We start from the raw sequence: 27747 nt of genomic DNA on the forward strand, positions 1-27747 counted from the left end.
TTGCTTTTGTTACCCTGATTTCAGGTCAGGCCCGCAAAACTGTTTCCTCACTTGTGGTCAGTGACTTGTGCTAAGCACTGCAGGAGGGATGCGGCCAGCAGTGTGTGGGTCCCTGCAGCCTCCCTAGGGGATGGTCCCCTCCTTGCCCACGTACCCCAACCCACCCTGAGGCCTCGCAGGACACACAGGCCCTGTAAAGTTGCTGGTGCCAAGTCCTCCTCTTCCCCTAGGCTGCTTCTCTCTGTGCACCCTGTCTGCCTTGCATGAGCGTGGGCTGCTCTTGATAGCTGGCGGTGTTTGCAGTGATACCAGCTAGCGTTCGCTGAGTGCTTACTATGTGCCAGGCACTGTTCTAAGCTTTTCTGCACATGTAATCTCATTTAATTTAGCCCCCATTTCATTTAATGAGCCCTTGGCTCATTGAGTTTGATTTCAGGTTAATTCCGCCCTGTAAGGGGAGGTGACATCACTACCCCGAATTCTCAGATGACAAGTTGGAAGCACAGAGTTCAGTTGTCGCCTCGCTCTTCAGTCGCAGGACTGGGACTGGCTGATGAAGTTGTTAAAAATGCTCTTTTCTCCTCCCCCAGGTCTCTGAATATTGTATGGCGACTTCCTGCAGGTTTCTAGCTCCCAGTTTAAAGAGCTTGAAAGCACGTACAAACGTCACTGTGAAGCTCAGAGTCCAGGAGACCTACTTGGAGTGCGGAAGCTTGCAGTATCTGGAGGACCCCAGGTTCACAGGGTGTCGGGTCGAACCCGAGGGGGACACAGAATTGGAAGTGAAAATCCAAGTACGTTTCTCCCTTACTTCCGCTGGGACGTGTCCTGCCCCAGCGCCCCGATCCCGCCTTGCCGGGCAAGGTGTGCTGGGGTCTGTGGGTTCCCCCATGTGCCCTGATTCCTCCATCTCCTCTTCATTCTTCGCAGAAAGAAAACGATGAGTTCAACATCTCCAAGACAGACATTGAAATCACCCTCTTCCATGGGGAAAATGAGCAATTAAATTGCAGTTTTGAAAACATCACTAGAAATCAAGATCTCACCATCATCCTTTGCAAAATTAAAGGCATCACTAATGCAAACAGCATTGACACCTCTTCCAAGAAAGTTCGTGTAAGTCACCTGACAGGCCCACCTGTTGGTTTTACCTTATTTGGGGTCACTTCCTCAAGCTACTCCAAAGCCAGAGTGGCATCTGTCATGGATCTTTAGATCTTCACTTTAAATAGCAGATAAACAAAGCTGCTATTGCAAGCACAAGCATAATTCCTCCAAAATAGCTGGCAGCCTCCGTCCATGTGCCTATTCGAATGTCAAAGCATTGAACGTGCCATTGTCTCCAATACTAATGAGTCTTGATAGCTTTTGTTCTAGACATACATTTAGACTGTAGCATCTGCAAGCAGAATCTCCAGACCACTGACGAACGAGCTGTCATTCTTCTCCCAACTGTGGAGGTGACATGTCTTAGCAGAAACCCAGCACACTCAGTAGCAGTAGATTCGAATGAAGACCAGATAATCTATGGGTCGAGGGCTGCTCCCTCCATCATGGAGTCCTACTTGCCACAATTCATCTTTTCCCGACACGTTGGAGGGTCCCATCACAGATATATTTATGTCCCACAATAAAGATGTGAGACCCTTGGGAAAGGAAACATATTAGAAGTCTTTCTTTATGGTGTTCATGCCATATGAGGCTCTCCACAGTCTATACCCCCCAAAAAAATGTTTTATGATCTGTAGTCATAAATATTGAATAAAGGTCAAGAAGAAAGAATATCAGACTGGAAGACCAAAAAAAAAAAAAAAAAAAAAAAAAAAACCATGGTCATGTCCCAGCTGCTTGAGCTAATAGCTGCGGGGCCTTAGGTAAGTCACTTGGCTTTGCTGAGCCTCCCATTGTCCATCTGTACAGTAAAGAGGGTACTAATTATCATCAAATCAGTAATGACCACTGAACTCACAAGCACTCCCACCGGTCACGTTGGTTGGGGGGGGGAAACTCTAGCCATCTTTATTAGTGAAATGGTCCCTGAGTGCTTATTCTGTGATGGGAACAGAGTGGAGAAGAAAACAGACCCCAGTTTCTGCCTTTGTGGGGATGAAGAAAGCAAATTAGAAATGTGTTAGGGGGTGGTACTCACCACAGAGAAAAATGAAGCAGAGGGCAGGCAGCACTGCAAGTTGGATGGTGGTAGGCAGGGAAGGTCTCTCTGTAAAAAAGGACTTTTGAGTACGGACCCCAAGGAAGAGAGGGAATGAACCGGGGGCTCTCTGAGGTAGAGAGTTCTAAATAGAGGGAACTGCAGGTTGCAAAGGCCTTGAGTCAGGAGCCTGCCTGGTGCGTTGGAGGGACCACTAGAAGACCAGTGTGGCTGGAGCAGAGGGTGCAAGGGGACATATTCAAGGAGGCTGGAGAGTTCGTGGAGGGAGCAGTGAGAGGGAACAGATCATTAGGAACTTGTGGACCATTGCTTGGCTTGGTCCACAAGGGCTTGGCTTTGAGCTCTGGGAAGCCACTGGGGAGTCTTGGGCAGGACTGCTGTGAGCCTACTCACTCAAATGATGAAGTGTATCTAGTCTTTATGACAACCTTGCCAAGAGGCACTATCCACATCCCACTTTAGAGACGAGGCAGCTAAGAATGGGATGGCGGAGTTAAACCCATAGGGCATAGAGGACTCCATTCTAAAATTTCCAGGTCTATACACCAGTGCACCTCAACTGACATAACTGGAAACTGAGGCACAGTGAATGTTCTCGATATGCTCAAGATCACATAGCCAATCTGTCCAAAGTAGGACTGGAATTCATATATCCTACCTAGCTTGTCACTTTTTTTTTTTTTTTTTTTTTTTTTTGTATCTTGGGGAAGATGTTGAGGAACAAGTGTGTACATAAGTATGGTGCCCAACTCAATGGAGTCTAATGACACTCTTTCCCATTAGGTTAAATTGGGAAACTTGGAGCTCTACGTAGAGCAGGAAACAGTTCCTACCACTTGGTATTTTCTGATTGTGCTTCCCGTCTTGCTGGTTATTGTCATCTTTGGTAAGTGCCCCGTTTGATTTTTGTCAGAGAAATTATTCCCTGGGGCCTCTTGTCAGGCAGGCAGACTCTCAGCTTGCTGGGGATGTTTGCTTCAATTAAGTATTAATGAAAGAAAACCCAAATCACAACTTTGGGAAAGGAATAAATAGGTACACATTGAGGACTTTCAATCATTTTTTAGGATGCCTCATCAGTACAAAGATGGCATCTTGGTACTGGAGAAATATAGTCCACGTTACTTCCCCAATGCTGTGAATCATGATGACAAATGTCCCATTTACGTTATCCCTTCAGAATTCCTCTGGCATTTTGGACTTTCAAGATCTGGTCATCTCCTGCTGTTTTCTCACCTCACCAAACACCCCTGCTCCCATCCCAGCTCTGCTTTTCCTGGCAGAACCATGTCTGAGAAGTGTGATCTGTACCATCTATTAAAATATCCCAAGGCTCATCCAGGCACGGCGATCCCAGGGTGGTTGCTTGCTGGCTGAATGTGTCCCACCAATCTGTTTCATTTGGCCCACACAGCATTTTTTTTAGATGGTGAAATGGTTGACGGCATTTTAAAATTAAGTGATTCACCTATGTAACATTTGTGTCAGCTGTACTTCAATTAAAAAGAAATTATTAATTCACATTTTTTGAAATACCTCTTGAAAATCTGAAAGATCTAGATTGTTGGATCTCCACTGTTCCCTAGCATGGGTTTACTGGAGCTGAGTAGCAGTGACACCTTGGCGGGGAGGGGCCATGCGGGTCCCTGGGGCTTTGCCACAGTGCCTACCACTCCCTGCTGTCTGCACCTGGGCCACGCGACTCAGCTGTGTACTGGTCCCTATAGCCATTGAGCGTGTGACGTGGTTCTGAGCTGGTTCATCCATCCCTGCATCCATTTACCTTGTATTCACTGGGCACTTGTTGTGTTGCTGATAACTGCACAAGCTTCTGGCGCTGGAGAGGATGAGTGAAGGCCTGGCCCTTTCTCCTGGCTGGTTCTCTGTCCAGTGAGGGAAAGATATTCTGTGTGTGACTGACTGGCCCAGTGGGGTGGATTCATTGTGCAGAGGCCCTGTTTTGCCCTGTTGATGATCATTTCAGGTATTTTCTTGGGCTTCTCCTCATGTTCTCCATCTGGAATCCAGAATGGGGCTTGTTATTTTAATAAAGTCCTGGCTGGTGCTGGCTTCGAGTAAGAAGATTACTTATACATTCTAAATGCTGAGCTGTTTTGAGAATCCGCTAGTGTTAAGCAGCTGTAGACACCAGTCTCACCATGGAGTCATCTCCGCTTTGCAGCTTACTAGAAACCTCTGCTCTCTTCCTGTGCATCGTGCGATTCACCACTGCCCTCCCCTCACTTTGTCGTCGAGATTGTTTATGCTCTGTACGGTGAAGTGGGCTCAGGTTGACACGTGGCTTTGGCTTCATCGGTATCTGCAAAGCCCTTTAAAATTCTCATCCCCTTCTTGCCGCGATTGCAGGGCAGCACCTGTCGCCAGCAGCTTGAGCAAGTGTAGAATGTATAAATATTTTAGCCTGTCGGTCACATCATGAATGAAAACACAAAACATACCGGACCTAGGCTTGCCACCTACAAAACCTACCATGGCTTCCCCTGGAAATGTCAGCCATAAAAAACTCCATGGCTCGATAGACGTGGCTGCCCAGCAACCCTTGCTTGCAATGAGCCAGTGCAGCCTGAAGTGCAAATAACCCAAAGTCACGCTCCTGGAAAAAGGGGTTCTGTGGTCACAAAAATGTGGAAATCACTGTGTGCCCCATCCTTTTTGAAGATGCACAGTGCATATTATGGTTAAGACTGTTGACTTTGTGAAGTGGTCCCGTGAAGAACTGTATTGGGTTTTGTTTCCTCCAGGATCATTCATATCTATTGGTAGTGGGTCCTTTTAGCACACAGGTTCTGTTAAGGGAGGGAGGCTTTTCCAGATAATAATGCAGTTGACAATTGTTGAGTATTCTTTAAAAAAAAACAACACAACTTCTGAATGCTTCCTGTGGCTTACTTCTTGCAGCCCCCTCTTCTTGCAATCACAGTGAGGTGGGCACTTTGACAGACAAGGCAGCCAGGCACAGAGAAGCTAAGGAGCTCACTGGACATCACACAGCGAGTAATTGGCAGAGCAGGGATGGTAACCGGGTACCAACCCCATTCAGTGCACTGTCTTGACAGCACAGTTAGAAGAGAGAAGCAATGTCCCAGATCCCAGGGCTCAGGGTGGATCGCTCCCTGCATTGCCCAACTCGATCTACACAAGTCTGGCTTGCGTTGCTCGCTGTGGATCTGTGGTTTCCTTCTGCAATTGCGGCTTGACTTTATTTCTCCTGGGATGTTTAGAACAATAAAAAAAGAATGGAACAATATCAGTGGCCTGTGGCTGTAGGGAGATGGGGCTTATTTCATTACTTTTCAGCCAGCTGGGATCTTTGGTTACAAGTGGAGGTTATTTGATTTAGTTTTTGCTTTTAAGGTGGGTGGATTTTTGTTTTCCTGCTGCACTTGGGCATCTTCCTCTTCTGAATGATCCCTCACTGGGAATGTTTCCTCTGATAAATTCCACCTCTTAAAGGCTGTTCGTTCGTTCGTTCGTTCTTTCTTTCTTTCTTTCTTTCTTTCTTTCTTTCTTTCTTTCTTCTTTTCTTTTCTTTTCTTTTCTTTTCTTTTCTTTTCTTTTCTTTTCTTTTCTTTTTTCTTCTCTCCCCCACCCCCCCATCTCTCTCTCTCTCTCTCTCTCTCTCTGTAAAAGAAATGTCAAGATTGGCTTCGTTTTCCTTTTTTGTTTTTGAAGTTAACATGTCAATCTGATGCCGGATCTCTGTCTCCTCAGCGGCCGTGGGGGTAACCAGGCACAAATCAAAGGAGCTGAGCCGCAAACAGAGCCAACAGCTGGAGCTCCTGGAGAGTGAGCTCCGGAAAGAGATACGCGATGGTAGGCTCCAAAATTTTATGTGTTGAAAAACAAGCCTTCTTTATGGTCTCCTCTGCTCCCCTCCCCCCCGCCTTAAATGGAGCTGGCCGCAGTAATGAGAACTGTTCGTATAACAGAAGACATCTGAGCGATGGGGTCTAGGCCTGGCTCTGTGTTTATTTCAGCTCTGCTCTGCAGCCAACCAAGTAATTATCCATTGTTTCTTCTTTAATGAAAACCAAGGTCATACTCCGTGTTAGACAAAACAGCAGAAGATCTTATCCATTGTTTGTTGAGTTAAAATATTGCTCTTGGGATTCTGTTTTGCAGGCTTTGCCGAGCTGCAGATGGATAAATTGGATGTGGTTGATAGTTTTGGAACTGTTCCCTTCCTTGACTACAAACATTTTGCTCTGAGAACTTTCTTCCCCGAGGTAAAAGATCATTGATCATATTCCTAAGGTTGAGTCTTGAATAATAATGAAGGTGCTTGTTGCTATCCTCAAAATGGGTGTTGGCTTCCACGGGTGTTGGCTTCCAAGGCAGCCGTAGATAATGTGCTTGGTAGGAAATACTCATTTAAATTTGAGCTGAGCGGGGAGGAGGGTAATTATTAATTGGATTCATCAGGGTATAACGCTGTGATGGGTCACTGGCAATTATTCTTTGTCCAGTAACAAAAACCTAGGAGGGACAGAAGTTCAGAATGATGCCTTTTGTTTTATTTTACTACTTGTTTAGAGCTGAATTGTAGCTGGGAAGCAAGCTGGTTTATTTAAAAATCAATAAATTGTGGGCTGGCCAATTTGTTGTGTTTATCTGCATGACTTCCATTGCAGCTACTAGATTATTCACTATTACTCCTCAATTGGAAATGAAAAGTACTATGGGATGAGAGAGAGGGAAAGACACATGTGTAGAATTTGAGTTGATAGCAGGCATTTTTAGCAATGTCAAGTTTTTATGGTTCTCTCCAGCAGTTATTCTTCTGCTGATCAGTCCATATCATACCCATTTAGTAAAAAAAAAAGAGCTGCACAAAATGATTGATTAATCCATTCTAGGACTCCAAGGAGTAGTCTACTTTAACCCTTTGGGTTTCCGGTCTCTGTTGTAACGCCTCATCCTCTCCCCCACTCACTCCTCCTTCCTCCCTGACACTCCCAAGTACACCCATCCACCTGTCGTCACCTCCACATCCTGATGCCTCTGCTTCACCATGCTGCTCTTTTTTTTTTTTTTTTTTTTTTTTGTCCAAAACTAGTGACCACAGTGGGGCCCAACCTCTGGAACATCAACACAGATGATCATATTTAAATCTAGACTTCTAAGCAAAGCCAGGCCAAAAAATAGAGCTTCTATCACTTTACCAGAAGCTTCTCGGCTACATTGGGCCAGAAGCCCAGAGTTCAGAAACTCAGACACATGCAGTAAGCAATTTCCAGTTTCTCTATCATTCTAGAAGCAGACACCATGATATGTGATGCTGTGTCCGGAGGTTGAGATACCTCCATAAAACACCCACCATATTTTTTTTTTCTTGGTGCAAGCCTTATGGTTGTAAATCAAGAAGGCTATAAGTGAGATTTCAGGTTTTTTTGTGGTTGTACAATATACTTTTTTAAAACTTCTCCTCCAAGAGTACCAGGCACAAAGACTTGTATTTGCCACCTCATCCATCCATTTCTACGGCAGAACAACACCTAGGGAGGGAGGTCAGTTCCCTGAATCAGGATGACTATGCAGGACATCAGGAGTCCTATTTCCCAGCTATTTGAGATCCCCATTAAGAATTTAATAGCAATAAAACAACAGAGATTTCTACCATCAACATGAGGATTGTGTAGGCTTTTACAGTTAATGATTGCCCTTGAGTGCTGAGGAGAGTAATCTGTGGTCTGCAAAAGAAATTGTCCTATCAAAAAAAAAAAAAAAAAGAAATTGTCCTATCTTCTAAAGTCAGTAATCAAGAGCAAGATAAGGGATGAATGCAAAAGACAGTATTGCAAGTTGAGTGTTTTGAAGGGGAAAAAAAATCCCAGAAAAAATGCTTATTATTTTAGAAGAGAGTTACAGTTGACCCTTGGACAACATGAGTTTGAACTGTATGAGTCCATTTATACACAGATTTTTTTTTCAATAAAACAGGACAGTCCTGTAAATGTATGTTCCGTCCCCTGTGATTTTCTTAATAACATCTTCTTTTCTCTAGCTTACTTTATTGTAAGAATACCGGATATGATACAGAAAACATACAGAATATGTGTTCATGGGTAAGGCCTCAGGTGAGCAGTAGGCAATATATTTGTAGTTATGCTTTGGAGAAAAGTTACATGCAGATTTTTGACTGTGCAGAGGGTCAGAGGGTGACCGTCTACAGAGGGTGCAGAGATTTGACTGTCCGTAACCCCTGCATTGTTCAAGGGTCAACTGTAGTTGCAAGGAGCCAAACTGATTTAACTCAAGCTTAGGGATGGCTGGGTGGCTCAGCAGTTGAGCATCTGCCTTTGGCTCAGGGCGTGATCCCGGGTACTTGGGATCGAGTCCCTCATCGGGCTCCCCACAGGAAGCCTGCTTCTCCCTCTGCCTGTGTCTCTGCCCCTCTCTCTGTGTGTCTCTCATGAATAAATAAATAAAATCTTAAAAAAAAAAAAAAAAACAACCAAACCCTAAAAAACTCAGGCTTATATATGATCTCAAACAGTGACTGGGAAAACCTGGAAAACCAAAGCCAGGAGGAATCATTAAAGGGAGAGGACCGAGAAAAATAAGCATAATGATCAGAACCCTATCAAGACCTCAGTGAAAATCAAATTTATACTAGAAGATATAGAGGACGGAGGAGCATATTCCATGATGACAGCACTAGTTGAAACATATTCTAGGAAGCAGATACGTCCTTGTGTCAATTAGGCCCTTTACGGATGGATCAGGGGCCACATCCTCTTGGCCTGGAGGTTGGGTGGTAGATTGAGAACTTGAGTGGTCACCACCTCCCAGACAGCAGTCTGCAGAACCAGAGGAAATTGTCAGTTCACAATGGCCAAGGTAATGCCACTTCCTGGCTCTGTGCCCTGCTGGTTGGCTTTTGGCTTTCCAAAGCCTTCCTTTTCATGGTAGCAGCTGCTTTGTTTTGCTGAAAACAGAAGAAATGAGGGTGAGCAGTGCATCCTACCTTCTAGAAGAGAGAAATTTAAATGAAAGGGGAAAGGAGCCTTAGAATATGGGGAGCCATCATAGCATTTCCTTATTTGGGGTCAGGAATCCATCTGTTTAAACTGTCCATAGAAAGTTGGTTAAAAAAAAAAGAAAGTTGGTTCAGCAGAAAAATGTTATGAGCTAGAAAATGGAAACCCAGGATGTGATTTTTCTGTATATTACTAAGGGAGAGTATGACCAAAATAGTTTGAGGTCTTCTGCTTAGGCTAACAAATTTGAAACTATAAAGCAAAAAATTCTCTGCAGAAGAAATTTACTTTAATGAGGTATAAAAATAGCCTAAAGTTTCAAATATTACCCCCAAAAAAGAGGAAGAGGAAAACCTGAATGTTCAAGTTTGTATTTTCATTCTGTTGACTCATTTAAAGCATTATTCAGCATGCTTTTAAAATTTAATCCTTTAATTCCAAGAAGACTTATGATACATGAAAAAAAGGAAAGTCAAATGGAAAAGTTCATATCCAGGAGCAACATAGGATAGCAGATAAAAATAGTTGTAGAAACCAGCAGGACAATAGCACTGTGATCTTGTTTGCCATAAATTACTGATAAAAGCAATAAACGTAGTTGACACGGATCTTACGGTGCACTCTTTGTTTTTTTTTTTTTCACACCAAACCTAGTAGGCAGGACTCAGTAGTGTCCCCATTTTGCAGATGAGCAAAGTCAGGCACAGAGGGATTACATGACTTGTCCAAAGATAAAAGTGGAACTGAAAATCCAAGTAATTTGGTCCCAGATTCTACCTTTTTTTTTTTTTTCTTTTTTAACCACTTTGCTCACCCCCTCTTCATTGTCTCTGGAGTGAGTGGATGCTACGACCTATAAGCTAAGACCTATAAAAAGTTATGGAGACACCTCAGTATTTACCCTAGAAGGCTAACTGCTTGAGGAGTGGTCTACCCACTTGCATAATCATCTTCACTGCTTCTTTCACTTTTGAGTCCGTTCTTTGAAAGTGTGAGATGCCTTCCTCTACCAAAAACGGGACTGATGCAAAGATAATGATTCATCTTAGAGGCTTTCAGAATTCACCAGTGCTTCTTGAGAGCTGAATAATTATTTATTATGTATTAGAGGATGTAAAATGAACAGAAGCCCAGGGGCTCTTCAGATTAGCAAACAGTGTCTCTACTTTATTAAAACGGACTTGGGTATTGTAACAAAAATACTCTATTCATTTCCTTTGGATGTTATGAATAATGAAAGTGTCTCCTTCCTCTCAGTCAGGTGGCTTCACACACATCTTCACCGAAGATATGCATGTAAGTCTCTAAGTTTTCATTTTTAGTCCATGACTGCCTGACTTTCATAGTGTCCTCCTCCTCATCATCATCTCCATTATTGAATTTTTGTGAGCTTTTTGGAATCATGGATTCAGTATTAAATAATTCATTGTCTTGGAAAACCCATTGTGGATCTACCTTCTAATTTTAAGTTTCTAATATTATACTATATTATATTATATATATTATATTATATTATATTATATTATATTATATTATATTTTATTTTATTTTATATTATATTCATTTATTTTTTCCAGAACAGAGATGCCACTGACAAGAATGAAAGTCTCACAGCTTTGGATGCCCTGATTTGTAATAAAAGTTTCCTTGTTACTGTCATCCACACCCTTGAAAAGCAGAAGAACTTTTCAGTGAAGGACAGGTATTAGTCAATTTATTTTTATTTCCAAACCACAACCTGAACTTGGTATCCACATCGTTTGAAAACGTGGATTTATCCAGAGGCTATCTGATCGAGAGGATCATGAAGTCACAATAGCTCCATTTCAGATCACGCAACCCCAATGCATACTCACATACACTCCTCCCCCACAAAAAAACCCTAAAAAACCCCAACACCAAGAAACAAAACATGAATCCTGAATCAAAAAAGCAGAAGTGCTATTTTCTATTTTTAAAACACCTCTAAAAATTTGGGAAAAACATTCACTTCTTGTTTACCACTCTAGTTTAAAGTTAAGAACTGAAAACACAGACAGTGTCCTGGGGTCATGTCAGTGCATGGTTTTCATGGATCAAGGACAAGGGTGGTTGACTGAAGGCATTAAAAAGAAACGACCAAAAAACCAAGTACCCACAGGACAGCGCCCATTGCCCCTTAGCTTCCGTGGAAACTACCATCGCATCCAGCCTAGCCACAGCTGGTAGTTAACCTCATTAACCAAGGCTCCTTTTTATGTGCTGCTTTGTCATCTGTAGATCTTCTTCTTCTTTTTTTTTTTTCTCTTTCTCTGTTTTCTTTTTTCTTATTTTTTTTTAAGGTTTTATTTGTTTATTCATGAAAGACAGAGAGGCAGAGACACAGGCAGGGGGAGAAGCAGGCTCCCCATGAGGAGCCCGATGCAGGAATCAATTCCGGAACCCAGGGATCACGCCCTGAGCCAAAGGCAGACGCTCAACCACTGAGCCACCCAGGCGTCCCATCCTCTCTCTGTATTCTTGAGATGGAGTTGGCACACAGCACTGTATAAGTTTAAGGTGTACAGCATAATGAACCGTCTTACGTGAACTGCAAAATGATGACTACAATGAGTTGAGTTAGCATCTGTCATCTCATACAGATACAAAAAGAAGGAAAAAAAAATGAACTTTTAGGGTTCACTTTCTTAGAACTTCCAAATTACACAGCAGTGTTAACTGTAAGTCACCATGTTGTACATTAATTACATCCCTAGCATGTACTTAGCTTATCACTGGAAGTTTATATATTCTGTTCACCTTTCTCCAATGCCCCCCCACCCCCCACCTCTGGTGACCACAAATCTGATCTCTTTCTCCATGAGCTTGATTGCTTTCCTGTCTTTTAGAATCCACATATAAGTGAGGCCATACAGTATTTGTCTTTTTTTGGCTTTTTTGCTTAGCGTCCTGCCCTCAAGGTCCATCCATGTTGTCACAAATGGCAAGATTTCTTTCTCTTGTATGGCTGAACAGTATTCTGGTGTGTGTGTGTGTGTGTGTGTGTGTGTGTGTGCATGTGCAAATGTGCATGCACACACACATGTGCACATATACCACATTTTCCTTATCCATTCATCTGCTGATGGACAGTTAGATTGTTTCAATGTCTTGAGTAGTGTAACCAGGGCTCTATTTTTAAACAGGTGTCTGTTTGCCTCCTTCTTGACCATTGCACTGCAAACCAAGCTGGTCTACCTGACCAGCATCCTGGAGGTGCTGACCAGGGACCTGATGGAACAGTCCAGTAACATGCAGCCTAAACTCATGCTCAGACGCACAGAGTCTGTGGTTGAAAAACTCCTCACCAACTGGATGTCAGTCTGCCTTTCTGGCTTTCTGCGGGTAAGTGTCACATCCCTTGGCAGTGTCAGAGGTAAGACAATAGGTGGTGATTTTTAGCAGATGCTTACGTCTTTGCCAGGATAAGTCGTAAGCACTCCATGGTGTCAGCCTTTAACCTCTTTAGACGTGGTCCCTCCTAGGAGCACATGGAGGGGAAAATAAAATTGCTCTTACCATAACGGGCCTCAGCAAGTCATTTAGACGTTTTTCTCTTTTAAAAATCGTATTGTGGTAAAAACGATTAACACAAGAGCTACCCTCTTACCAGAGTTACTTAAGCATGCAAGACAGCATTCTTACCTGTAGGCACAACATTGTGCAATAGGTTTCTAGAACTTACCTTGCATAACTGAAATTTTATACCATTGACTTTTGAGCCCAACTTCCCATTGTTAATTGACAACCAGAGCCCCCCTGGTCTGTTAATAAGCCGTACCAAGTGGAGGGAGTATTTCAAATATTGAAGAGAAGGCACTGCTTGTGGGGCCTCTGAAGCCTCTTGGAGATACCCATTCACCTACTAATACTGGAAGCTGATTACACTCCATTCTGACAGTTGTTCTACATTATTCCATTTGTTTAGCGAGGCCCCAAAGAGCTGCTCAGCCCTTGCGTTTGCTTTGTTGGAGGTATAGTATAAATATGGTTGGAGCCTGACTGAATCTTAAAATCACTTTGAATGCCAACCTGGCGCAGATTCCAGCGGGTCAGAGAGCGGGGCCTGGAGCCCACCGCCTGGTCTACATCTGGACCCCGTCATGCACTAGAGGAGGCTCCCGGCCCCATCTGAGCCTTGGGTTTATAACCTGTAGCACTAAAGGAGATTTTAGGGCTGTTCTGAAGTCTAGATGAGAAAATGTATGCAGTGGCTTAGCACCAAGTAAGCACTCCGTAAATGTTGGCCGTTAGTGTCATAAAATATTAATAGGACAAGAAGAGTGTTCTGTTAAACCTGATCTTCGTTCAGCCCATCTGAGGCCCTGGTACAGAAGGTTCTTATCCTTCTTTAATTTCACCAGCCCTCCAGATTCCAGCAAAACTGCATAATTGCGTATTTGTAGCTAGTTCCAAAATCTAATTAAACTTTGAATAAGATACACTGCTATGCCACAGGTTTTAACAGTGCTACTTAAGTTTAGATCCAAAAGCAGCACTTTAAATAGACTGTGCTTAGTTTAATGTTTAATGCAATCTTACAAGTAGATGCACAACATTTTTTTTTTTTACCAATGCCTTCCTCTCCCAAGGCACTCCCCATTTATTAAGATTAATGAAATCTGCCTTCTTTTCTGTTTACTTGGTATAAATCATCATATGCTTTGTGGGGAGTGGGGAGGTGTTAGCAGTTATTTCTGGGGCAGATATTTTCGCTTCCCACCATCCTAGCTTCAGCCACAACTGCATCTAAACAGAGGCAGCAGGACCCACACCCAGTTCTGGGTCTTAGTCTTAGAAAGCAGACTCCGACCGCACCACCTGTCACTGAAGCAGAAGCCCTGGCAGGAGGACCCCATACTCCATGCTTCCCAAGCTCCTCTTGGGTAACAAGACAAATTCTTGCGTTCCAGAATCCTGGGGTAACAGGAAGAGCCTTGGGCTAGGAACCTTGGTCAGAAGCAACAGGTTGAGGCTCTAATTCATCTCAGCCCCAGTTCACTGGCCCCAGTTCTCTGCGTGTCTCCGGAAATGGCACTTTTCATCTGGCCTAGTCACTGGTTTTAAATTTCTTTCCTGCTCTTCCTTCTGGGATTTTGTGATCTGAGCCCTCAAGTGCTGGTTGGAGCCTTGCTTTTGCTGCTCTTGGGCGTTAAATGGGTGAGATGTTCCAAACATCTGGGCTCTCACCCCAAACGGCTCCCTTGAGCGGAGGATTCTGGGTTGAGAGGTTGCAGTGCTGACTCAAGAGTATCTTGGGCATTTGAGATAGTGAGGGGTGGTGTGCCTCCCAGGAGGAAGTGACATTGAGCTGGTCAGCGATGCTTTCATTTTCACTGGAAAAATCCCCACTGGTGCAGAGAGGGCCTGACTTTTCACACGTGGTGCCTGAGGTGGATGTAGGACCAGCCTTGGTCCTTCTGTCCTGCTCCATAGACATTTGCCTGGATGCCACCAGCTCTGTGACCCCAGGTAGCTTCCTCCTCTGAGCTCCAGGGCTCGGTGAGTGATGTAATGATAACATTTGCCATTTGTTGAGTGTGCCAGACATGCTAAGAGTTTTGCTTATTTTTCCTTATTGAATCCTCTCATTTAATGCTGTGAGATAAGGACCTTTATGGCCATTTTGCAGAGGGGGGGAATTGGAGCACGTGGAACAGACATGACATTCCCCCCTGGTGATGGCACCAGGGTTTGAGAGCTCTTAGCTGCCACCTCCCCGGTGAGGTGGGTACCTTCTCAGAGGCTTAGGGAGGATTTGGGGATGGAACGAGATCCCGGGCATGAAAGCCTCTGGCTCAGCCAGGGCCCGAGTCTGGCCTCACGCAAGAAAGGAAGGTGAAGGGCTGAGCTAAGTTCCCACCTCAGGAGAGGGAGGGAGGGTGGGCATGGCTCAGGAAGGAGGTGCGCTTGCGCCTTGGCCAGCCCCCCAGGAGCTGTGCATTCCCTGGTCTGGTAACACACCCAGGCTCCCCACAGGTTGACTGACTAAGGACTTGTGTTCACTGGGGACAAAGAAACCTTGTGGTTTTCTCAGGCAGCCACATAGCAGAATCCCCTGGGAAGGTGTTCAAACCACAGAAGCCCAGGCCTCAGCTGCAGACATTTGGGGTCCATAGGTCTAAAGTTAGGGCCCAGGCATCTGAGTGTTTTTCTCGAGAACCCCCAGGAATCCTGGGCATGATTACCCAGGGTTAGAACCATGGGCACGGATAACAACGTGAGACGAGGTATTGCTTCTCACAGTCCAGCTGCGCTCTGGAGAGTTCTGGGGCACTCCCGCGTACGGAGCCCGTGAGGCTGTAGCTGCCCCCCTGCCCCCCCAACCGCAGCTTCTGTGGCACGGCCAGCCCGCAGGGCTCACAGGGACACTCAGCCCCGTCTCTGATGTGTGCTGGAGGGAAAAGGAGAAGTAGAAGTTCTAGGTTTGCAGTCAGGATGCTCCCCGAGGGGGGCAGAGGCAAAGACCAGAGAGCTGTGGGTTGTGAAGCACTAAATAAAGGAAGTTTCCCATAAGAATTTTAAATGTCAGGTGCAGTCCCAACATTCTCCCCGCCTGGGAAATTTCTCAACATTCCACCTCTGTCCTTAAGCTAAGGAGGAGACTCAAGGATGTGTCAGCAGAGAAAAGTCCTAACTCCCACAGGCCAGCCCCGGGACTTGGGGAAAGTCTGTTCCTTGTGTTCTAACCCACCCCACCCCCACCCCCACGCAAAATGGTCAGATATTTGCCTCAGAGGATTAGATGAGAGGATTCAATGAGGAAAAGTCATGGGAAAAGTTCTGGGGAGCCGGTGGAGTGTAGGACGCCCAAGGGGCCACAGGAGGCCCTGGGCCCGGGAGGGGGATGGGACAGGTGAGCGGTGGGAGGCCGAGGCCTAGGAGAGGTCTGGGTTTACGTTTTATTTCGGGGCGAGCAGGGCAGACAGTGTGGGGGGGGCCCTCTCCTTTGAAAGCAGGGCCTGGAAACTCGCGTGAAGCCTTGGTGGCTCCGGTGCCTTCCTCGACCGGAGGGCGGTTGCTGTGATTCCAGGTCTGGCCCTCGCTCTTCTCGCGCCTACTCGGCGAATGTCTGTGACGGCGACACCGCCGTGTAGCCCGCGTGGTGCCGCGGGCCAGGGGATCCAGCTCTCCGGCCGCCCGCTTGAGCCGCTGGGAGTGCGGGGGCACCTGCTGCCGCGCCCCTGGGAGCCGAAGCCCGGCGGGAGGAAGGGCTCGGGGCAGGGGTCCTCAGGCCGGGCCAGCCGGCGGCCGGCGGAACTGGCTCTGGGCCAGGGAAGGGAGCTGGAGCACGTTGGTGGGTCCCCGCCAGCAAAGGCGCGCAGGGCTGCCCGGGCACCCCCGGCCCTGCACACCACGGGGTGCAGGGTGGCACCGGTGGGGGTGGGGCCGCAAGGGGTGATACCTAAAGGCCACTTCCTTCATCAGAAGCTCTTAACACCAAAAAGCATCCCCTTGGCCACCGTACAGACCGTTCCGACGTTTATTCTGGTTACCAAGGCTAATCATTGTGTATTTTCTTTTAAATGCCCTTTATTTTTGCGTTGCTCCAAAGGCAGTTAAGCAGGAACGTAAAGTCAAAGGTCCGCATCCACACTGTAGCTGCTGAGCATCAGTCTGCCCTGTGGGAGCCTCAACGTAGAGGAACCGCCCGCTGGGAACTCCACGTCGCTGCAGCCCCCTAGATGCGGGCGTCCGGCCGGGGGAGGAGGCGGCATTCCCTGAGCTTTGCGCCCAATCCCGAGGAGAGCAATATGTATTTTCTTGGGAGTCTCGTGTGGATTGTTGGAAAACACTGCCTCCTGTCTCCTGTCGTGCTGCCATAAACTGAAACTTTCACTCTTGGGAAGGCGCGGTGGATTCCGCAGACAGCTCACTGTCGCTTTTGTGTCTTTTCCAAGGAGACTGTTGGAGAGCCGTTCTATTTGCTGGTGACGACTTTGAACCAGAAAATAAACAAGGGTCCCGTGGATGTAATCACTTGCAAAGCCCTGTACACCCTGAACGAAGACTGGCTGCTGTGGCAGGTTCCGGAATTCAATACCGTGGTGCGTTTGTGAGGACGCCTTCCACCCAGACCCCGAGCGAGGCCTGGCTGGGAGCTAGATGGGGGGAGGGGGGTCACTTAGAGCAGTATCACGCCTACTGCGGGAGGCCTCAGACGATGAGTTAATTAAAAACAGTAGTTGATAAAATATTAACACGTGTTCACATAATAGATTTTAATTACTCGGATGGGGGGAGAGAATTGTAATGACGCCTGGGGTACTCATCAATTTCCAAAGATTTTAATATCAGGATAGCTTATAGCTTTCAGCATCGTCAAAGGAAATGCAAAGTACTCCCTATTCAGCACTTATAATTGCAATCAGAATTTCTCAAACGGCTCTGCTCTGGAAGACAATGTGTGAAGATATATTTCAACCAAATTGAGGCCGTCTTATTTTAGAATGATAACACAAGACAAATTCCACTGTGTTCCCCGTGCAACATGACACCCTTACTTTATTTTCGCGGATTAGTTACAAATGTTTGGTGTCACGCACTTAATGTTCTGTGATCTCATAGATATTTTTAGAGGCACGCTGTAAATCACCACAGGAAGATGATTGCCGGGCTGCTGGAGGGTTTCGCCCATTTGAGAACTCCCATCCACCCATCCCCATCCCCACCCCAACCCCAACATCATCCCCATCCCCACCTCCACCTCCACCCTCTTCCCTCCCCGAAGGAAGAGAGACCAGTCTCTTGCCCATTCACAAATTGTAGAGAGAGGGCCAAGTGTGGCAAGTGTCTCCAAAATTACGTAGGCATTTTCTGTGCTTTTCTGTTCAGAGGGACTGGGGAAGGAGATCGCTGTCTGTCGTCTGGCTTGATGTCTAGCTTCATGGAGACTCCGTTAGTGGAGGAGGAGGGGAAGGAAAGGCACAGTAGGGTTTTGGTGTTACCCAGTAAGGGGGCTGAGTCTCCTGTGGCTTAGCTCTGGGCGGTGATAACGATGGCACTGTTCTGGAAGGGTTCATCTCATTGGAGAAGGCGCCACGGCCCTGGGGGCCAGGATATGTGTTATGTCCTCTGGTGGGAGAACAGTCTGGAGATCAAACTGGTCGAAATGGGTCCAGGTCACTGCCAGATGTGGTGTTCCCTGCACCAAGGCCGGTACCACGCTCAGCTGCCATCCACAGGGCCGGAGCCTGAGGAGCAAGTCAACACTTCTCAGCGCTCTGTTTCTGTAACTGTGTGTGGCCGAGGTGGCGAGGAGCAGACTCAGCCAGACAGCTTGTGAAGCACCTGCCCGGGGGCCCCCGCACCCCTGGACTTTCTGATTCTGTAGGTCGGGTGTGCCCGGGATTCTGGGTTTCTGAGGAGCCCGCTGCTGGCCCAGGACCCACACGTGGAGAAGTGTGGGTATAACGGCGGGGAGCCAGGCACGTTTGCCTCCCACCCCTCCCCTGGCTGACTGTGCGATGTGGGGCAAGCTTCCAAACCTCCCTGCCCCTCAGTCTCCTCACCTGTTAAATGGAGAGGGTGCTCACGGCGCCAGTTCCCAGGGTGCTGCAGGGGTGAGAGCCTTGACGGCCCTGGCTTGACCTGTGAAGATTTTCCTAAATTGAACTCCCATCTCCTTGGGCACTTGTTAGAAATCCAGATCCCAGGGCAGCGCCAGTGTGGCTCAGTCGGTTAAGTGTCCAGCTCACGGTTTCGGCCCAGGTTGTGATCTCAGGGCCATGGGATTGAGCCCCGTGTCAGACTCTACGCTGTGCATGGAACCTGCTGGAGATTCTCCGTCTCTCCCTCTGCCCCTCCCCACGCCCTCATGCGTGCTTTCTCTTTTTCTGTGTCTCAAGTAAATAAATCTTTAAAAAATTGAAAGGAAATGCAGATCTAGGCAGACCAATGCCTTCCTTCTGAGTAAGTCAGAACAGACATTTCTTAAACACTCCAGCTACTCCCAGCATAACAAAGGACAAACTTTGCATCAGGTCCTGTGACTCCTTCCCCTGTGATTGTTTGAGGACAAATGCAGGGCCCTCATCTTATCCCCAGAGAGGTCTACGCTTTTACTTCGAAACATTATCGAAGCCCCACAGATCCCCAAAGAGAAATATTTGCGAGTGTATGTAGGTTGGAGGAATCCAGCAGTAATTTTGTTTCATGAAAACCTGACCCCCAACAGGAAGGCGAGGACCAGACTGGGAGTGGGGAGGAGAAGTCAAATGCCTGAAGCAACTTTTGAGGTTTGAATCCTTTTTAATGCTTTATATGGAAACATTTTTTCCGCCTTTCGTTTTGAAACATTATTTATTTCACAGTCAATTAAGACCATGTGTTTGGGATTTGTTAACTCTCAACGCATCATCAAAATGTTTCTTGATGTTGAAGGAATTCATGTCAACTCCTGGAGTCCCCCCCTCCCCCAACCTTTATAGCCCCTGGGGAAAAGGCTAATGGGAAATTATGATTTTAGAAATCCAGATAAATCTTCCTTTTCAAATGCAGATTTGCCAGTAGACAGAGACTGGAAAAGGGGTGGGCCACTGGTTTCTAGAGGCCTTGCCTTAAAAATGATTTGTAATGCCTTTTATTGTACCTGTCCCCACCTGTGTGATCCGTGGTAGGTGGTTACGTTAGAAGCTCCAGAGGGAGGCACATGATCAGGGTGATGCTTGTGTGACAAACTGTTAGCAGAAGGTCAATATAAAAAATTCAGGGTTTTTCATTTCCTTTCAGGCAAGTTCCCCCAGCCTTAACCATCGTATTATAATTTTCTTCCTACCAACCCCCACTCTCTCCCCCTTTCTCCCTCCTCCCTTCACTCCCTCTCCTCTCTCCTCCCTCTCTCTCCTCCCTTCCCTTCTCCTTCCTCCCCTCTCCTCTGTCTCCCTCCTCCCCCTCCCCTCTCCTCCCTCCTCCACTCTCTCCCACCTCCTGCACTCTCCCCCCTCTTCCCCTCTCTCTCTCCCTCCCATCCTCTCTCCTTCCATCCCTCCCCCCTCTCCTCTCCTGTCTCCCTCATCCCCCCTCCTCTCCCTCCTCCCTCCTCCCTCTCCTTCCTCCCTTTTCTTCACTCCTCTCTCCTCCCTCCTCCCTTCCCTCCTCCCCTCCCTCTCTCCCTCCCCCTCTTCCCTCCCCCCTTCTCTCCCCCCTCCCTCCTCCCTCCTCCCTCTCTTCCTTTCACACCAACCCCTCACCCCAGTCATGTATACCCAGTGGTTTGTGATCTTGATTTTCTAAATTTGCCTGAGGTGGTTTATGTAATTGAAAACCAAGGTGTGCTGAACAAACTCAATTGTGTGTGTGTGTGTGTGTGTGTGTGTTTTGTGTAAATTCTTTCAAGGAAAGAAAAGTCAGAGAAAAAAAAAATCAAGAGCAGCCACATAAGCAACTTGAAATGACAAAGCCTGTGCCATGACAGGGACACACTTAAAAAAGGCCCCAAACTCCTGCGTGGCTGAGGGCTCAGAAACAGCTCCTCGCACAACAACCTGAGAGTTAGGTTTCACACCTCTAAGATTAGGATGTATTCTCCCTGAGGTGTGGGGTGTTTTCTAGAACATGAAGACATCCTGCCAATTTGTTATACATGAAATCATTCTACTGACACATGGGCTCGGAGAAGTAATCCTCCGTTCAGTGCATCCTCCCTGGGAGGGAAGCCTCTCTGTCTTCCCTCGGCTGTGAGCAGAGCCCCCCCCTCCCCCGTACAGCCACCCTTCCCCCAGGACCGAGGAATCATCCTTCCCCATCAGGGCACTGAGGCTGGCGGTCAATGAAAAGGCCGCCCTGACCCATTATCCCTCCCAAGGCCAGCATCGGGGAGGGTTTGCACACGCAGGACTCGGTCCCCCTCCAACATCAGGGCATCCAGATGTAACAGCTGGAAGAGGAATAAGCCTCCTTGCTCTGTGGTTTTTCTCCCTTTGCAACATCTGAGGCATGTTCGGTTGCATTGCTGAGGAAACCTCAGGCCCGCCTTCCTGTGCCCCATGTCTAGTGTCGAGAGAATGATTTCAGAGCAGGTCGCCTGAAACTTGGGGAGCGCGGAGGAGGGCGGGAGGATTTCAGCTCTAGCAACGGGCACCACGCGGGAGAAGGGACATTTGCTTCACTTTCAAAAGGAGATGAGAAAACCCAATAACTCGTGGCAAGTGTGCTGAATTAGCAAGAGAAGGTTGACTTGTAATCAAAGTTAAGCGAGAAATGGTTTTTTGAACTCTTAAACCCAGGAAATGAGGCTGCCAATCTGCTGTATCTGAGAGATAGCATCTTGGCACCCTGGGAAACCGTGTTCCGACAAACATATTATTGCCCTCGTTCTCATATCTATGAGAAAGTCTTTAAGATTATTAGAAATTCTTAGAAAAAGTACAATTACACGCCTATAGAAATCTTCATGTCTCCACGATGGCCCATTGACGATTCACGCCAGCTGGCACTGGGGGGTCTCTCTGCACCCACTAGTTACGTTTTGGGGACAATCGTGTTTAACAGGCCGCTTCCTCTAGGACAGAGCCCTAGCCACTCTAGAGAGGTTCCCGTCCCCGGTGCCTCTGACACAGCGGCTCTCCCCACCCGTCCCCGGCTCCTTCTGTTCCATTTAGTTTGTCCCTTTCAGAAGATTCATTATCCCCATAATTAAACAACCCACTGTCCCGATTAAGTCATTCTCTGTTACTTCAATTACATCCCATTGTTCATTAAATCCTGATGTTTGCACTTCAGCAATCTTGTTTTTAATACTCCTAGCATTTGTGGAGAAACAGTGAAGTTAATTAACAATTCTTGGGTTTTTGTCCCCCCCCTTTTTCTACCATAGTGCAAATCATTTCCATTATGACTTGCAATAATACCGAAACCATTACTAACTTCATAGTTACTGTTCTGAGCATCCTGATCAAAGAAGTGAAACCATTTTTTTATAATCATTTTAGGTAAGTCATTCCCTCGTTGATGGCAAGCAGTGGAAAATGAAAAATTAACATTAAATGAGTGCTTGAAATGACTTTCCTCTTCATGCCCTTTCTTCTCATACCCATAATCTTGGGATTAGAAAATAATTTAGTTACCTAAGTACAAAAGTATTTAATTTTCTTCTTTATAGCTCAAATTGAGTCTGTTTTTTCATTGGTAAGGATCCTTATTTATACCTGTACTCCTCAGAGAATGGTTACTTTTATAGCAAATCATGGTGGAGATAAGAGGCATTTTTTTCCCCAAAATGTCTTTCTTGACATCGTCGAAGTCAGCATTCCATTCGAAGTCACCATTGCCTAGACCAGGATCAGCAAACAAAAGCCTGTGGGACAAATGCAGCCCTGCTGTCTGATGTTATAAATAAAGTTTTATTGAAACACAGCCATGCACATCCATTTACTGTTGTCTCTGGCTGTTTTCCTGCTACAATTGCAGAGTCAAGTAGTCGTGACAGAGACCATACAGGCCTCAAAGTCTTAAATATTTACTGTCTAGCCTTTTACAGAAAGTTGGCCAGCTCTTAATCTAGGGCCTGACAGAGAAAAAGAACTAAAATCTGTCCTCACACTAAATCCCAAAACCCCCAAAACCTTGGCCTCTTTCCTCTTTTTCTGGGGACATGGCAATGGAAATGCCTCACCACTATCCATAAATCTGAAACTCATGGGAGTGCTTTGCCCAAAGACAATCTGTGACATATTCATGATAAGCCTACGAAACCAGTCATTTGGGGCTAAATCAGACAGATTCTTACTTGATTCTATCATGAACAGATGTTAGCAAATGCTAGCAAGTATAGAAAACTTTGTGACAGAAACTTAAATTTGAGGAATTTCTCTCCATTAATTTAGTTTTTTTCTTCGAGATGGAAAAGGCCTTCCTCACACCTGGTGTGCACCGAGCGGGACACAGGGAAGACCCTGGCTTAAATGGGGTGGTAAGGGGCGAGGTGGCCCTTCTGTGGGGGGATCTTCCTCGATGGGGAGCAAAGCCCAGCGTGTGCTTTCTGAGCCCAAGGTGCGATGAAGGGGTAGAGCCCTCGCTGGGAGCCCCCGGCGCCCCCTCTGCTGTAGGAGATGGCTGGTGGAGCACTAGTGCATCAGCAGCATAAAAAATCAACTTGTGTGGGAACTGACTCTCACAATTCCCTGTGGCCTGTCTCAAATACCACCTTCCCTTTCCCTACCCATCTAGCTGTGGACGCAGTGGCAGGTTTACATTCTTTTACATCCAGTTAAGATTTTTTTTCTCTCTCCTTTTGGTGATGTGTTTAAGTAGAACATTGCCTGTAAAAAGGTGTTTCTGTGAAAGACAATAGTGCCCCTTGGGTGGTCACACAGTCTTATTTCACAAATACCTATGAAGCTATTAAATGAGCCGGGATGGCTGGAGCTCTGGTTAAAAGGTGCTTTCCGTTTGGCTTTATCCTTGGAAGGCCCGTGGAATTGAGGAGCCGCCCTCCTTCCCACGGAGGAAGGGGAGGCCTCGGCAGGTCCCCACAGGCCACGAGGGAGCCCACCCTGGGGGCCAGGTGTGTAGCCCGACCTAAAACAGGGCTCCCCAGACCTGAGGTTCCTGGGTTGGGGTTGGGAGCAGGAGCAAGAGGGGGCCTGGGTGGGAGGAGGAGGGAGCCCATCACCCAGTGCTCTGTGGTGCCCACTCCTGGCTCTGCCACCGACCAGCTGTGTCCCCGGGACAAGTTGTCTGGCCCCTCTGTGCCTCGGCTGCTTCCCAAAAATGCAGGTAATCCTACTTCAAAAAAAAAGGAAGAGGGCACCTGGGTGGCTCAGTTGGTTAAGTGTCTGACTCTTGATCACCATTCAGTCTTGATCTCGGGGTTGTGAGTTCAAGTCCCACATTAAAGCCTACTTTAAAACAAAAAGGGGGAGGTAATGGTAACACAGTCTTCTAACTAGGGGGCTGGGAAGATTAAAAGAAGTGTGCCCTGATGTGAAACTGGCAGGATGTCAGTAAATGTGCTGAGTTGGGAAGGTGAGAGCGAGGACTCTGGCATGGGTGGCTACCCTGGTTCCTTCTAGATGGTCCACCCAGCGCTTGCCCTCTTGCTGGCACTCCCTGCCTCTGTCCCATCTGGGGTTTCTGGGCTTGTGCACAGAGGGGCCTTCAGCCTCCCTTCCGAGCCTTGACTGGCCCCGATCCCCAGTGTGCTCAGACTGCCAGTGAGGAGGGACCCTCTTGGGAATGAAGGGAACTGCAGGCTGAGACCCCCTGCTTCCCCCAGGGCTCAGACTCCACCGCTTCACAGTGTTGATTGTCAGGTAGGACTGGACCAAGAGAATTTGCGTGTAACCGTAAGCAGGAGCGTGGGTGTCAGGGTTAAAGGCCATAAAGAGGAGACGTGCCTCTGAGACCCTCCCAGGGTTTGCAAATCCCCGCTCCCCAGGCCCACCGTCTTTGTATCTCCCGATGGCTTGTCCGCCAGACCCCGACCCCCGTGCCCCGAGCTTAACTCAGGTCACCGGCACAGGCACCCAGGGCCAGTCTGCATTGTGACTCCCACTCAGCAGCAAAGAAAACTCTAGAGTTGGATCATAGAATGGATGCACCACGAGGCGCTGCTTGCAGGTCACACGCTCCTTACTTTGCTGGATACAGAGCATGGGGTCCAGGCCTGGCTGCTCATCTTCGGAGGGGGGGGGTCCCTGAGTCTCCAAATGAGGGTGCACGACGCTAGCCCTCATAATAATTCTGATAAGGGACATGAAACAGTCACCACTTTTACCTTCATCATCATCATCATCTCCATCATCCTGCCCCCTCCCAGCAGCCTAGCCCTGTGCCAAGCCTTTGATGTGCATCATCTCACGTGAATCTCTGTAACAACACGAGAAGGCACGTACTGCCATTACGACCATTTGAATGTTGAGTGAACCCTGAGGATCCTTGTTCCCTAAGGATCTTCATTCTCCCCTTAAATGTGTTTTCATTTTTTTTTAACATTTCCAGTAATCATTTTACATTCCCTCATTGCATCCAGGTTCAAAAACACTCAATAACTGTGCATTTTGTACCATACCCTCGATTCTGTGATGGCCAAGGTGTCCTGGGTTCCAAACTATACATTACGCTAATCGCAGAGTACTCATAGCCTCTCCCCAAATCCGTTCCCCTGAGGAGCTGGAGTAGGTAAACTGCTTTGTGTTAGATGTGTGTGTGTTCTCAGAGTAAACCTGAAGTTGCTTTTAAATTTGTTTCGAAATACTCCCTAGCTCTGTGTTTTCACATGTTCACAGAGGCCTTCCTTCCCCCATCCCTCTGATTGAGTTTTTGCTGCGCCAGGAGAGTGAGTGTTGGCTGACAAAACGTTAAATAATGGCACCGAAGTGTAAAGTAATCCACGCAGGAACAATATTACAGGGTGGGGACCTCGGGTTTTAATGAGGGCTCGGGAAACTGTGAATGAGGCTGTCAGGGCAGAAGGGGAGATAAATGTTATCGTCATTAATGCTGTGCCTTCAAAACTGACCTCCTTCAGCAGGATCGATGTGGGGACCTCCTGACCTTTCCTGTCACCTGGCACTTCGCTCCTGGGACTGTCTGGTCCTCTTAATAAAAAAGATAATCACCAGCCTGCCCTCATCTACTGAGGAACTGTTTCCAATTTTTTTGTTTGTTTGGAGAATGAAATTAGAAGTCACCACTTCTAGAATATGTGTGTATATATTTTACTCTCGTGTATTTATTCAATGCTTGCTCTGTAATAAGAGTTTTCACTTTCCTCTTTTCCTTTCCATTATCCCCGAAAAGAATGGATTACAGAGAAAAGATGAAAGTAGTATAATGCGACGCAGCGTTTACTAATGTGCTGTCAGGGGTATTAGTAGGACCCGCCGAGGTGGGTGTCTTTTATGACCGCCTTTCAGATTGCAATTATCTAATAGACTTGGAAACCTGCTTGTATTCTTGCAGGCATTGAACGTCGTCTTCGAGAGGATCCCGGAGAATGAGAGTGCGGATGTGTGTCGGAACATTTCAGTCAATGTTCTTGATTGTGACACCATAGGCCAAGCCAAAGAGAAGATTTTCCAGGCATTCCTAAGCAAGAACGGCTCTCCTTATGGCCTTCAGCTGAATGAAATCGGCCTCGGTAAGGCAGGGAGGGAGCTACTTCGTGCCAGGCCCCGAGGAAACGTCCCCGCCACCCCGTCTCCCTGGCCCGCAGCCTGGAAGCGGCCGCCGGTTGGCCCCATAGTGGCCTGGGCTGCTCCCCGCGGGCAGGGCTGGGGGCCAAGACGCTGCACGGGAGCACGGGGATTCCTTTCCTAGGAAGCGCTGTCCTTCCAAGACGCTGGGTCTTGGTTTTTGTTGTTGTTGATATTATGTTTGTAAATCAGATGCATGAGGCTGCTAACCCTGAGACTGAATGGATTCACCTCGCATCAGGAAGGACACAAAGGCGTCGACCCTGCGCCCTCTGTATGTGTCGCGTTCCACGATGGCATTTGATTTGTTTGTTGTGATACCGAGTGTGTCATTAGCGGGTGGCTCAGGCTCCGGGTGTTACCTCCAGCGCACGAGAAAGGGCACCTCCCTCGCCGCTAATCGCATCCTGCATTAGGGGTGTTGCCCGCGCTCCCCCACCACGAGGCAGCATCTGCTCTGAATTCCTCTCCGGGCTCTGCAAGGCGGGCGTGCGCCCGAGCACCCGAGCGAGCGAGCGGCGGCCTCCACTCCGCTCCATGGTCATCAACATTTTAAAGTTGAGCGCCCGCAGCCGTCCCCAGGGACCGTCGTGGGCTTTTATAGCCGATAACGGGACAGGAAAGAAGAGTAGAGTCCCGGCGGTGACGGGCAGCGTGACGGGATTCCCGTCCCTCAGGGCACGGCTGCAGCCTCCAGGGAGCGGGCAGCGAGGATGGCCCCGGCCCCGGCCCCGGCCCCGAGCCCAGCCTCCGCTCAGGCCGCGCAGGGAAGGCCGCGCCCGGAGCCCGGAGAGAAGCCGCACGTGGGCCGCCGCCACGAGGTGACGTGGCTTCAAGAGAGGGCTGGGCGGACTGCGGGCACCCGGGGCCCTGGGGCTCACCTGGCCGAGGCCGGGTCCGAGAGGACGCCCCAGGCAGGCGACAGGGGACAGGGGAGCGTCAGGCTCTGGGGGAGCCCCGGCCACCCGGGCCTAGTGGCGTCCTGTCCGCTCCCGGCCTCGGGCCCGTCGGTTCCTCCTGGTACAGGAAGGCAGGGGCACAGCAAGCCAACTAGAAGCTTCGCGTTGCTGTCTGGTGGTGGGTGGGCCCAGCAAGCCGCCTCCACCTGAGCTGCCTCCCGCCGAGGCTCACATACTCGGGGCCGGAGCCGCAGGGACGCTGTCAGTGGCGGGCGTTGGCCCCCCCGGGACAGCAGATGGTGGGACCCGACTTAACTGGGGAAAGACACTTGAGCTCAGGGGACGGTGCCACTTAGCTTCCGCCAGCGTCATCAGATGACCCTGTTCTTGAAAAGAGGACACAGCCTGAACGCTTCTGTGCCCTCCCCTCACCTTGAAAAGCGTTGGTGCTGAGCTGACATTAGTAATAAGAAAACGCGGGGAGGGCTCACGCGCGCACAGAACGCACACCGGTGGGCCCC

The 27747-nt window shown here is 47.9% G+C and overlaps 1 protein-coding gene across 1 annotated transcript in view; it reads left to right on the forward strand.

Annotated features, from left to right (window-relative positions):
• The window catches only part of PLXNC1 (plexin C1), a 137563-nt gene that overhangs the window by 86575 nt on the left and 23241 nt on the right, over positions 1-27747 (forward strand). Inside the window, exons 13-22 of the mRNA XM_072771589.1 lie at positions 591-794; positions 931-1116; positions 2954-3056; positions 5903-6004; positions 6314-6417; positions 10429-10467; positions 10749-10873; positions 12336-12534; positions 17091-17237; positions 26095-26272. Of these exons, the coding sequence (XP_072627690.1) occupies positions 591-794; positions 931-1116; positions 2954-3056; positions 5903-6004; positions 6314-6417; positions 10429-10467; positions 10749-10873; positions 12336-12534; positions 17091-17237; positions 26095-26272 (1387 nt within the window). The remainder of the gene's footprint in view (positions 1-590; positions 795-930; positions 1117-2953; positions 3057-5902; positions 6005-6313; positions 6418-10428; positions 10468-10748; positions 10874-12335; positions 12535-17090; positions 17238-26094; positions 26273-27747) is intronic.

The sequence above is a fragment of the Canis lupus genome, chromosome 13, assembly GCF_048164855.1.
Source record: "Canis lupus baileyi chromosome 13, mCanLup2.hap1, whole genome shotgun sequence".
Lineage (NCBI taxonomy): Eukaryota > Metazoa > Chordata > Mammalia > Carnivora > Canidae > Canis > Canis lupus.